The sequence below is a fragment of the Hylobates moloch genome, unplaced genomic scaffold (assembly GCF_009828535.3).
Source record: "Hylobates moloch isolate HMO894 unplaced genomic scaffold, HMol_V3 SCAFFOLD_6, whole genome shotgun sequence".
NCBI lineage: Eukaryota > Metazoa > Chordata > Mammalia > Primates > Hylobatidae > Hylobates > Hylobates moloch.
In genome coordinates, this window is record NW_026652281.1 from 52,613,645 (window position 1) to 52,627,803 (window position 14,159).

Sequence of the window (14,159 nt, forward strand, 5' to 3'; positions counted from 1 at the left end):
GCGTCAGGAAGGGTAAAAGACAGCTCAAACACATTAATTATGTAAAACACACACTAAATTAAATGGTAATAATTTCTATGGAGAAAAATAAAGCAGGAAAATCCTTGTGAGATGGTGACATTTGAGCCTTGACCTCAAGGAAATAACAATGAGCCGTGAAAAAATCTGAAGGAAGAACTGCACTCTAGGCAGAAAAAACTGACAAGTGCAAAGAGGTCTTGGTGGTGCATGCCTAGTATGTCTGTCTGGAAAGCCACAGGGACGCATGTGGCTGGAGCACAGTAAATCAGGTAGGAGTATAGGAGGAGAAGTGGTCTTAGAGAGAACATGCTACCAGATTATTTGGGGCCCATAGGCTATTGTAATGACTCTGGCTTTTACAGAAAAAGATGGGAAACCAGTGGGAACTTTGAGTATCCAGGGGTGTGATCTGTATTTTGACAGGCTCACTCTGGCTGCTGTTGAGAACAGACTAAAGAAGGCCAAGGACAGACTCATGGAGACCTCTTAAGAGTCAACAGCAAAATTCCAAGCACAGATCATGGTGGATTAGAACAAGAAGTTAGCAGTGGAGGTGGTAAAAATGGAAGCCCAAAGGTTATTCTCATTCCAGCTTCTAATTAGTGTCAGTTCCTGTCAGATTCTGGCATTAGATAATTGTCTTGAGATTCTGTAAGTTTTTCTTAATTTTCGGTTTGCATGATTATTAGATACCATTCTGAATTAGATATTGTCCTGAATATTCAATTGTACCTAATTATGATCCTACACTTAATATGCTTAAAACATGGCAGATGCTTGGTAAATTCTTAAAATGAATGTGTATCTTAAAGGGTTTGGGTAGAATAAAGTAGATTTATCTTCACAAGCCTGTTTTCAGAACCACATTTCTATTATTATTGCTTTTCTCTCTATTATTAGCATATACACCCATACTTTAGCTACTTGTGTTCTTTAGGCTTAATTAGGAGATGGATGGTGGATTTATGTAGTTTAATTTTAACCTTAATACTCAGCCTTTCTTTTTAAGGGTTTCACTTCAGAACATGTGTGTTTGTGTATGCATGTGTATATACATATGTAATAAAAATCAGATATATTCAAAAGTAAAATTATTTCTCAGAAATTCGTAATTACAAAGGTAAGCTCATATAAATTCACTGAAGAACGATAAATAAATAAAGGAGATGAACTTACTCATGAAGAAAACTTCAAAGACAGTTTGAAAAAGTATTAAGTTGGGTAAAATTATTTGCAGGTAAGATTTTTACTTGGAAAATAATATATCACTTGAAAAACCATTACTCACTATGAAGTGATTCAGAATAAAATAAATATGTGGAAATAGAGTGCACATATAAACAAGAAGATCTCTTAAAGGATATAATGGAAGAAAGATTCACTTAAAATCACAATAACTGATAAAACAACTGGAAATAAACCCACCTCTGGCTATACATTAGAATCATGGCTGGAGGGATTGACCAGCAAGACAACAATAATAGCATAGCAGGCCCAGGCTGTCTCAGAAGCTCTAATCAACTGGTGTAGGCTAGGGCCTAGGGGGGTATTTTTTAAAGTCCCTGCTTTTCAAAAATTTTTCTGGAGCAATTGATCTGTATGAAGAAAACTTAGACTACTACTGCAGGATATAAAAGAAGACTTGAATAAAGGGGAAAACATAGTAATTCTTTAGAATAACTATCATAAAGAATTAAATTCTCTCTAAAGTAGGTTATACATTTAATGATTTCATTTAAAAGGCCAACAGGACTTTTCATTTTTGTTTCTAGACAAACTTATTCTAAATTTGTATGGAAAAATCAAGAGTTGCTAGGAAGGACAATTCCAGAAAAAGAAAACTATTGCAAAGGGACTAGTCCTACCAGATACTGTCTACCAGACTAATAAAATAGACTGGTCTGGCTGGGTGTGGTGGCTCATGCCTGTAATCCCAGCACTTTGCGAGGCTGAGGCAGTCAGGTTGCTTGAGTTCAGGAGTTTAAGACCAGTCTGGGCAACACAGAGAAACCCTGTCTCTATAAAAATTTAAAAAATTAGCTGTGTTTTGTGGTGTGTGCCTGCAGTCCCAGCTACTAGGGAGGCTGAGGTGGGAGGATCACCTGAGCCTATGAGATTGAGGCTGCAGTGAGCAGTGATTGTGCCACTGCACTCCAGCCTGAGTGACAAGGCAAGACCCTGTCTCAAAAAAAAAAAAAAAAAAACAGAAACAAAAAAATAGAATGGTCCAGTGCAAAATAAAATGTTCAAGAAATGGCATAAGTATAAATGGGACTTTGGTATAGATAAAAATGGCATTGCAAATCAATGGGGGAAAAGATAACGTATTCAACCAAAGGTATTATATGATGACGTGACATTTTTACCAATGGGAGAAGAGACAGTTTACTCAATAAAAGATCAATGGGTAGGCATATTTAAAAAAACAACTAAAGTTAGATTTCTAATATGTTTAATACATTCCAGCTGGGTCAAAGATCCAAAGGTGAAAAATAAAATTCTAAAAGAAGACAATTGGAGGCCGGGCGCAGTGGCTCATGCCTGTAATCCCAGCTCTTTGGGAGGCTGAGGTGGGCAGATCACCAGGTCAGGAGATCAAGACCATCCTGGCTAACACGGTGAAACCCTGTCTCTACTAAAAATACAAAAACTTAGCCGGGTGTGGTGGCGGGTGCCTGTAATCCAGCTACTCGGGAGGCTGAGGCAGGAGAATCACTTGAAACCAGAATTGCACCATTGCACTCCAGCCTGGGTGACACAGCGAGACTCCATCTCAAAAAAAATAAAAAAGACAAGTGGAGAAGGCCATTCTAAATATAATACAAAATCCCAAAAGCCACAAAAGCAAAGATCTGTAAATTTTGTATTAATATTTTTAATTGGTAAATCATAATTGTATATACTTATGGGGTACAAAGATTCACAAATTTGCTTACATGAAAATAAAAATTTCTACATATCAAAAAATACCAGAAAAAAGTCAAAAGACAAATGACAGTGACAAACTGGAAAGAAGATATTTGCAGGATCTCTTACAAAAAGCTAATATCTAAAGCACACCTGTAATACAAAACAAAGACCAACAACCAACAGAAAAATAGGCAAAGAATAGAAATAGGAAAGGCCATGGTAAAGCAGATTCCAGTGGCTGTTAAATACATGAAAATATGATCTACCTTACTCATAATAAGAAAAATAAAAAGAGAATATTTTTATCTGTTAGGTTGGCAAAGGATAAGAAGACATGCATTGATGGTGAGATTATCAGTGTACCTTCTTTAGAGGTAATTTGTAGTATCTGGTGTAATTTTGCTAAATATAGTCTTGACTCAGTAATTTCACCTCTAGATATCTACTGTTAAGTGAAAAAAAAAGGAAAAAGAAGCAACATGCAGAACAATGTGTGCAGTATGTTACCGTTTGTGTAGGGGGAAAGGAATATATATACATTTGTTTATGAATCTGTGGCCAATCTCTAAAAATGCGTAAGCAGGTGGTTTCGGTACTTGCTTCTTGTGGGGGGGAACTGGATGGCAGGGAAGAGGGAAAGGACAGAGACTTCATGATCACTGTTAACCCTTTTGTACCATTTGAAGCTTTTACCCTGTATATATATTACCTATTAAAAGAAAACAGTAATAAAATCAGGTACATCCAGGGTTTACATCCCGTTAAATACTCCAAATACTCCCATCAGATATATCCAAACAGTCCCATCAAATACAAATAACTCATCAAGCACCATCAAATGCTCACATACAACTAATTTATGACATGTATTATTATTATTACAATATTTTATATTCGCTATTATTTAAAGGAACGTAACTGTTACAGTATTTGCTTCAATCATTTTGATACTTCCACTAAATTGTTAGAAATTGTACAAAGGTCTAAATAATAACCATTTTTGAAAATATGTGATTTTATAATCATTGGCATTTTATCTTAAAATACACTACATTCTTACAAAGTAATGAAAAATTGGAAATTATTATTATTATTTTATTTTTATTTATTTTTTCGATATGGAGTCTCACTCTGTTGCCAGGCTGGAATACAGTGGTGGGATCTCAGCTCACTGCAACCACCGCCTCCCAGGTTCAAGCGATCCTCCTGCCTCAGCCTCCCGAGTAGCTGAGACTACAGGCGTGTGCCACCATGCCCAGCTAATTTTTGTATTTTTAGTAGAGATGGGTTTTCACCGTGTTGGCCAGGATGGTCTCGATCTCTTGACCTTGTGATCTGCCTGCCTCGGCCTCCCAAAGTCCTGAGATTACAGGTGTGAGCCACTGAGCCCGGCCAAAACTTGGTAATTATTAACACTGTTTCATTTAAAATACATAATTATGATCTTGTAATATATTTATATGTATCTCTAGAACATTATTTTTAAACTTTTTGTTCAAACTGCTCTTGGATTCATATGGGTTTTAAGCCACTGATCGATTGCACTTTCATACTTCCTTGGTTCCTTCTGCCAGTCCTGATGCCACCTAAGATTTGCTATAACGTTTGAATAATTCTGTCCTATACTTTGTTTCCACTTGATAAACTGCTCTTTATTATACTGGTGGACAGAAGCAGAAACTTTAGGGTAGTTTATAATGGAACGAAGCTTCTGATCCAAAGAATAAGTAATTTCTGGAAATTTTACAGCAACATTTGTTAATTCATCTGGATCCGAGGAAAGATCTGAAAGAAAAAAATTAAGTATCTGTCAAAATAATGACCTGCTAAAATTTTTTTTAGAATGTCCTTATGACAGGTAATGTATTAGATTTTTTTTTTTTTTTAGATTTTCAGTTCCTGTTAGTGTAATAAAATGAAGGACAGTATAAACGGTAAAATAACATACCAGGAGTTAAACACCCTATGTTACATGCCCAAATTCCCTCCTTCCTACCATTGTCCAGCTATCCCACTTTTTTTTTTCTTAAATGCCAGAAAAAGTCAAACTTTTATCATTAGTAAGCTGGTTTAGAACAAGTTCTTCCTGTTTTTGATGTCCTGCCTACTTTGACAGGCAGAAATGAATATAGTAATGCTTACACTGTACTGTTTCAACAGCCTCAAAATTTCTACAAATTCTTTATATAGACAAGTCATGTTCCTGCAACTTTACTTAGTCCTAGTTTTCTTTATATATTAGTACTTATGCTTGGAGTTTTGAAAGTTACATTCATCAGTGCTGTCCATTTGAACAAACAGCCATGGAAATACAAACTTCTCAATCACTGCCAGCAAGAAAATAATGATAAATATTTCAGATCCATAAACATACTTTTTAGATAGGGTGTGGGAAGACAGGGATATAGCTAGGATACCAGTCTAATTGGAAAAACAGCAAGTCAGAGATCTTATGACAATTAACTTCAGATAGTAAATGAACACTGAATGTTGAGGGAAAAACCTCTATGGGCCTACTTAAGTACATTAGCCAAGAGGCCCCTGAAGAGATATGAGACTTTACTAGGTAACTTCAGATGGCATATCTTTAGGAAAGGGAAATCAATAAGCCCTAAAAAGTACAGAAAAGGCTGATTCTCCACTTCTGACATTTTGATAGTCATATCGGTTTTTTGGTAGAACATGGTATAAAAAACAAAATTTCAACAAATTTAAAGATCAAATTGACTTTTATTTAGTGATTCCTGAATTGGGCAGCAACCCCTCTAAAGATTTAGAAAAGGCATTCTGATGAGCTGAGCAGAGAAGGTGGGCTTTATAGGCAGAAAAAGGCTGATGAAAAAGTTCCGGAAACATGGAACAAAAAGCAGATTCGTCATTATAGTGTTACTTTCTTTATCCAGTAAAAACAGAGGAGACTTCCTTATGCTGGTTAAGGTAAAATGAGCCCCTTCGGATTGGTTATTGTGATTCTCCTTTTTTTTTTTTTTTCTAAAGTTCAGTTTGATTATGGGGCACCTACTGCCAGTGACCCCATTCTGGCTTGATTTGGTCTGTTGAGCCTGGTGTAGCAACTCAGTTCAAAACAATGGCCTCCCATAAATTTCATTTGACAATGGCCAATGAACAAGCAAGAGATGCCCATTACTCATCAAGATGAAAGTGTAAAGACTCCCTTTTTCAGCCAAGAATCCTCCACTCTTAAAGTGAAGGGAGTTGGCCAGTTTGGCCCCCCGAGTATTATTTTGATAATAATTTTGCTATTTGTAACTGGGAAGGAGCCTTATGGAGAAAGAAATATTACTAATGGCTTTAGCACATATTTTATATACTAAATGGGGACAAAGGATAAGTAAAACCCTAAATCTAAAAATGCTGTTTAAAAATTAATTCATAGAGTAGTGAAGCTGGCAGACATTTTTTAGAAGCTGTAAGAAGCATCAATTTTGCAGTCACAGCTTCATTGAAATCTCAGTTCTGCTACTTCTTAGCTGTGAGACCTCACACAGGTAAACAAATTTCCCTGACTCACAGTCTCCTCTGTAAAATGAGGATAATGGTACTATGTTGTGGGGTTGTGGGGAACGTTAAATAATATATGTAAAATATCAGGCTTCATATGATAGGTGTTAATCCTTCAGAACAATGAGGTACAATGAGGTGTTGACTTCAAATTGGGAAAGATAACCATGAGTACTGAAAGATGCCCTGATCAGAGAAAACTGGTTTCAGTCATGAGACCCAGATCAAAAGCCTTAGGACACTTTCTCTGAAATTCAGCTGCTGATCTGCAAAGAGGCTGTTCCTCACCTGGGCAACCTTTTGTAGATCGTCCTAGCATGAGAAGCAGCAGATATTCATTTACTTAACAAGGATTATTGGATATCTTGAGCAATGCTACATAGGGCAGTTCGTTACACATAATATTACACTTAAAATATATTAACAAATTTACCAAAGAGTTGAGGCAATATTGAAGCGCCATCCGAATAGGCTATATATTTCCAGTGGTTAGTTCGAAGCATGTAGGTGGAGGCATTCACATTACATCCATGGAATTCACTCAGAATCCAGGGTGGATGCAGGTTTTTGACTTTATGTTCATTCTTAAATGTTTCTGATGATAATGGCAACAAAGAGTATCCACTCAGGTTCTGAGGCAGAGGAATTCCAGCAATATCTATGTAACAAAAATAACCAAATATCTTAAAATAGCTCATTCTTTTAGTAGCTGCACATTCACAAATGGCATCATTCACATTTTTTTCATACCAATAAATGCCATGGAGACTGGAGATTGTATATGGATTTTGTAAACAGGCTGCCAGGATTCACATGCTTACCCCACTGGCCATGTGGACTTCAGCAAGTCATTTACTTATCTCAACCTGAGTTTTCTCATCTGTAAGAAGGGGATGACCACAGTACTTGTATTTATTAGGTTCATTTTAGATTTAAATAAGGTACTTTATGTAAAATTCTAAGAACTCTGAGGACAATGCCTGGCAGATAGGAGCCTTCAAGAAATAGTTAATATCACTAGTCCTTTTTTCTCTAAATGATTAAATAATCATAGTTGTTTCTCAAAGTTTCTTTCATGGGATATTAACAAGACTTATACAAGGAAGGGGTTTAGTAGTCATACATGTTTGCAAAACAATGGTTAAACAAAACTAAATACATAAATTTGTTGTAGATGTAAATTTATTGCTAATGTATATTATAAACCTTCAGGAGTGGTATATAATATACCATGTGCCCCAAAGTTATTTGATAACAGAGCTTTTTAAACTCTCAGGTAGCATCTTGAGGGACTAGCATCTTGAAAAACATACTTTCAGGAATTGTGGATTATATTTATAAAGGGAAAAATAATTTTTAACTTACCAAATATAGACATATAGAACAATAGCATGAGAAATGTTCAACTGAAAAATATCATATACTTTAAAAAATTGCTTTCAAGGTAATTAGACCTTAAACTTCCCTCTTCCTATAGAAAAATTACCATTAATTATGTCTGGGTAATCGGGGTTGTTCCAAAATGAGTCTGCAGTTGTCTTCCCCAGCCCTTTTCTGGTTTCAATGTTCATATTTTGTGTATAAATATTTCCAATGAAAAATAGAATTATATCTGTAATGTTAGAAATGAAACAAAATTGAATAAGAAAATTAATTTAACTTGACTGTCTTTGACAAAAACAGGTTAATTAAAGGATAATAGGGAAGTAGACGAAGACTGCTATAAATCTTCTGAAGGTAGTTGTTTCATATATAACTTGATAAAAAAAAGTTTGTATCTTCCATTTTCCTTGGAAGAAGACTATCACAAGTATTAATTTTCTGCCAACCAATCAAAATTAGTGGCTTTTTTGTTCAGAGATAAGGAAAGTAAGAAGAGAGGAGTATTTCAGAGATGACTGGTTAAAAACAAAAAGAGGAGAAAAGAGGTTAAAGAGGATGTGCCTGGGAGAGAAGTCTTGCCTGGGTGAAACTAACTGTGCTCCAAGACACAGAGATTACCTACTGTAAGCAATGGAAAGAAGGCAGTGAGGGAAGAGGCTGGGTAAGGGTGGTCTGTGTGTCAGCCATTGGGAGGCACCACCAGCAAGGCATGGGAAGAGAGAGAAGTCTTTAAGGAAGGTTGGGAGGCAGGAACCAACTGGCACATACTCATGACTATGGGAAGTTCTTGTATTCAGCACTTTAATAACCTTTAATGCTTAGAAATGCCTTATTTTAGAACCATTCTTAATTTTCCTAAGGAAGCTTGGAAGACTAAGAAGCTTATGTTTCTCCTGTGTTTATGAGAAGTCAGTAGTCAACTGGGTAAGAGTCCATTCAAGGTTCATTTTCAAAATTCATTCAGCAAACCGCGTGCTGTTCTAGCTGTAGGGAAACAACACTGGACAAGGCAGAAAAGCTCTCCCAGAGTTAACATTCTAATGTGGGCAGACAGAAACAGCTGTGTCAGATGGTGGTAAGTGCAATGAAGAAGAAGAAAGCAGGGTAGGGGAGATAGAGAGTAATGGCAGGCATGTGGGTATGTGCTGTTTTCTATAGGGTGGTCAAGGAAGGCCCCTCTGAGAAGGTCACATTTAGACAGTGTCCTGAGGAGGGGCTAGATTCCCCCAGGGGAATAGCAAGTGTACAGTCCCCAAGGCAGGGACCTACTTGGTTTATTCCCCAAACACCAAGCAGGACTGTTTGGCTGGAGCAGAGTAAGTAAGGGATGAAATTATAGGAGATGAGTTGGAGAAGAGAAGAGATCATGGTGGACTCTCAAAGCCTAATTAAAGACACTGAATTTTTACTCTAGGTAAATCAGTAGAGGGTTTTGAGTAGAGGTGTGACAGTCTGACACTAACAACGGAATGGTGAATTGACTAAAAGTGGGTAAGGGCAGGTCAGAGAGAGTTAGGAAGCTATTGCAGGAATCCAGGCAAGAGATAAGGGGAACTTAGGATTCCAGTCTATTATTGATAGAATAAAATACCTTTGTAAATTGATAAAACCCATATGAAATATCCATAATATTTAATAAATACTTCAAGTATTTATTGGTTTTTCTGTGCCTCAGAAAATTGGGTTTTCATTTTTCATATATTTATCAATAATTTCCTTAAAAGCACTTTAGCTTAGACTGCTTTTCAAAAAGCTGTTTGATTTTTATTTAAAATCATTTTTCGTATTTATTTCTCCTGGCAAACCTGTCATTCTAACTCCATTTTAAATAAGTTTCATCTCTCAAGGGAGTATAAGCACAGACTAGAAGTAACTGCAGGGTTCTTAAGAAAGAGTGACCTAAATGTAAAACAGTAAACAAATGGTAAAAATGCAGGCCTGGATATGTGTGATGATCTCCTGAAGAGAGATGATATTATATTTCTTCCTGACCATATCAGTACATAATGGATTTGAGTGCTTTGGCAATGATGCAAACTAAATACACATTTTTTAGAGCATATCTAAGAAGAATGAAGCATATTAATGATAACCATACCTAACATTTAAATTGTTTACCATGTTCCAGGCATTGTTCTGAGCTATGAAATAGCCACTATTACCCCCATTTTTTTTTTTTTTTTTTGAGACAGAGTATCACTCTGTCACCCAGGCTGGAGTGTAGTGGCATAATCTTGGCTCACTGCAACCTCTGCCTCCCAGGTTCAAGTGATTCTCCTGCCTCAGCCTCCTGAGTAGCTGGGATTACAGGCGCACGTCACCATGCCCGGCTGATTTTTGTATTTTTAGTAGAAACGGGGTTTCACCATGTTGGCCAGGCTAGTCTTGAACTCTTGACCTCAAGTGATCTGCCCGCCTTGGCCTCCCAAAGTGCTGGGATTACAGGCATGAGCCACCACGCCTGGCCTATCCCCAGTTTCATTGATGAGAAAATTGAAGACCAGACATGTTGAGTAACCTGCCCAAGGTTACACAGTTGGTAACGAGTAAAGAGGGGTTTGAACTTAGGCAGTCTGACCTTACAATCTCTGTACTTTTAATACTACACCATAAGCCTTGCCTTACTGTAGTTGGCCAACTTCATAATATTCCTCAGCCAATAAAAACACAAGAATCTATGCAAAACACCTACCAACCCCCAGGCTTCCACTAAGGTCCTGTAACAAGAAGGGTTTTGAAATTTAAATCACTAGCAATGAAATATTCTTTTAACTACAACTGCATTTTTATATAATTACATTCTCAAAATTAAAAAAATCTAGACTTATCTTTCAAGTGGAGAAAGGCAGGTGTTTTACAGAAAGACTATTACAGAAAACAATTCACATGAAAATAAGCTTAAAAATAAAAATCAAAACAATTTTAACTACAAAACGAGACACCTTTAGTTCTTACTGATCTAAAGGATGCTGATACTAGGTATTAGAGAAGAAAATATTTTGGGAAGTAATTTTTAAATAATCTCAGAAATAATATCAACTTTAATATTAATATTACAAAGAATTCCTATTCATAAATGTCATTTTCCTGCTGGTATTAGGAAATGATAATGTAATAGTATCCTATCACACTAGTGATAGAATTAGTTTATTTGATCCAAAAGCACAAATAAACTAAGCATATTCTTCCTACTTTATCATAAAATATTTTATTTAAAAAAACACTCTTTTAAAATACCTTGTAATGACTTGTAAATTCAAACTTTTAAATAAAGCATTGTTGCATCTTAAATTTCAATAGCCTCTTGATAGTAAGATAGGTTTTTTAAAACAGGAATTCCAGTTGGTTTTTCCTATTCAACATCTTTCTATTGAAGGTAGAATAACCATCTTTTATACATTTCTAAGATCCACAGAATGGAAGTGAGGAGGAAATATTGCTTGAGCTTTTGGCTTGAGATATATATAAATATATATATATATATAGATACGAGAAGTGTTTTTTTCTGTTTAACAGACATTTCAGGATTTTAATTTCATTTTTAGTTTCCAGAAGACTCAAATATTTTAAAAGTCAAATACACTATAAGCAAAGTTTATCCTTGAAAAATCAATTTCAAAACAAATTTTTCTCTTTATATCATTTTTCTTTATAAGCTTCTCCTCTGTGTGTGTAAATGGGATTCATACAAAATAATAAAGCTACAGCTAAACTAATAAAGAAAGGACTTTGAGAGCTCTAAGAATAGATACTGGCTTATATCTATTTTAAGCTCCTAATTGTTAGAACAAAATAAGAAGTCCTTTGTAGATGTTTTATCAAAATATGTATAAGTTTGTTTATTAAGCAGAGGTGAAGTAGAACATACTGTCTCACAGGTCTAATTTTAGAGTGAATCACTAATAAAGTAGCTTTAAACTCTTCCAGCACTGAGGAATTTTATCTTAAAAGGTTGAATGATCCATCAGATTAAACGTAGACCATCAGAATGATCTTTGTTTTGTTGGCTCCTAAGGCTGTTAAATAAAGAACAGCCTCAGTTTCCACTTGTTAATGCTGGTGTAATTGTTAATAGTACTCTAAAAACCTGCTAATTTGGACAGTAAATTAGATGGACACAATATCTAAAAAGGAAACAAAACAAAACAAAAATATCAATTTGTACAGTTTTAAAGCCTTCATTTTCTTTTTAATACATGGGGGCAATTTTCACACATTTCACTTTTTAAAATTAATTGACTTTTTTTTCAACGTTTTAGATTCAGTGGGTACGTGTGCAGGTTTGTTCCCTGGGTATATTACTTGATGTTGAGGTTTGGGATAGGAATGATTGCATCACCCAGGTACTGGGCATAGTGCCCAACAGTTTTTCAACCTCTGGCCCTCTGGCCTCCTGCCTCCCTCCCTCCCTCTCCCTTCTAGTAGTCCCCAGTGTTTCTTGTTGGCATTTTTATGTCCATGAGTAACCAATGTTTAGTTCTCACTTATAAGTGAGAATATCTGGTATTTGGTTTTCTGTTATTGTGTTAATCTGCTTAGGATAATGGCCTCCAGCTCCATTCATGTTGCTGCAAAGGCCATTATTTCATTTTTGATGGCTTTGTAGTATTCCATGGTGTATATGTGCCACATTTTCTTTATTCAGTCCACCACTAATGGGCACCTAGGTTGATTCCATGCCTTTACTATTGTGAATAGTGCTGCAAGTGCATGTCTTTTTGGTAGAATGATTTATGTATTTTTTGGTATGTACCCAGTAATGGGATTGCTGGGTCTAATGGTAGCTCTGTTTTAAGTTCTTTGAGAAATCTCCAAACTGCTTCCCACAGTGGCTGAACTAATTTACACTCCTACCAACACTGTATAAGTGTTCCCTTTTCTCTGCGTCTTCACCAACATCTGTTGCTTTTTGACTTTTTAATAATTGCCATTTTGACTGTTTTGAGATGATATCTCATTGTGGTTTTGATTTGCATTAGAATTGACTATTTTTAATCCAATCCATTACTACTAGATATTCATATTGTTTCTAATTCTTAATATGGTAATAAATATCCAGGGAGATAAATATTCATGTATATCTACACGTTATTTCCTAAAATTAGGATTTCCAGCTCAAAACGTATGCACATCTCTAAGAAATTTGAAATGTAATGCCACATTTGCCTACAAAACATTTGTATCAGTTTATATTCCCAGTAGCAGTATATGAGAAGGACTATTTCTTTTTTTTTTTTTTTCTTCGAGATGGAGTCTCGCTCTGTCACCCAGGCTAGAGTGCAGTGGCGCGACCTTGGCTCATTGCAAGCTCTGCCTCCCGGGTTCACGCCATTCTCCTGCCTCAGCCTCCCAAGTAGCTGGGACTATAGGCGCCCGCCACCACACCAGCTAATTTTTTGCATTTTTAGTAGAGACGGGGTTTCACCATGTTAGCCAGGATGGTCTCGATCTCCTGACCTCGTGATCCGCCCGCCTCCACCTCCCAAAGTGCTGGGATTACAGGCGTGAGCCACCGTGCCCGGCAAGAAGGACTATTTCTAATATAAGATAAGATTTTCTAATTCTTCTTAACCTTTGTAAACTTTATACGTGAAAGAAAAATATTTTTCTGTTTTAATATTTTTATGACCACTGACTTTGATTCTTTAAAAATATATTGGCCATTTGTGTATATTTTCTGTTGTGAATTGCTTATTTCTTTTGATCCATCTGTTAAGGTATTCCTCTTTTTCTTACAGATTTATAAGAGCTCTATGAATATTAAACCTTTATCATTTATAAAAAAGATTAATTTAAGTAAATAATTGTGTTACAATGTTGTCTCCTGGCTCCAGCATAAGGCTCTTGTTGCATTGTTCTCTTTCTACCATTACCACTGGCTAACATCTGGTTAATAGAATGTTTCAGTGTTTTATATAAAGATCCACCCACAGGTATTCTCCTCCACTCACTCTTCCCCAACTAAAAAAATCATTTAAATGTAGCTTTCCCTCTTCTGATAATAAAAATAATATTTAATGTGAAACACATTATAAACTGTGCTAAGCCACGAAGATATTAATTTTTCAGTTTAGAATTGGAGAGATTTATTTTTGACTTTATTTTGTTTACTCTTATTGAGGAGGTCTAATCAACATATGATCTAAATGCTGTTAATAAAACATATTCTGCAGGGAAATGTGACTTAGAAGGAGTCTATTACCAAGAATCTTATGAAAAAGAAAAATCTATATAAAACTATAGTTTTAGAAAATTATAATAACTGACAAATTGCAGGAAAAAAACCTACAGTTGCAGGGAATTTACATCATTTACAGAAGAGT

At 35.8% G+C, this 14,159-nt stretch overlaps 1 protein-coding gene across 1 annotated transcript in view; it reads right to left on the bottom strand.

Annotated features, from left to right (window-relative positions):
* Positions 1 to 2,840: 2,840 nt before the first annotated feature.
* Positions 2,841 to 14,159, bottom strand: part of ARSK (arylsulfatase family member K) — a 52,698-nt gene continuing 41,379 nt past the window's right edge. Inside the window, exons 7-8 of the mRNA XM_032156808.2 lie at positions 6,887 to 7,111; positions 2,841 to 4,716 (exon numbers count right to left, since the gene is read on the bottom strand). Coding sequence (XP_032012699.1) covers positions 4,427 to 4,716; positions 6,887 to 7,111 — 515 coding nt within the window. The 3' untranslated portion in view covers positions 2,841 to 4,426. The remainder of the gene's footprint in view (positions 4,717 to 6,886; positions 7,112 to 14,159) is intronic.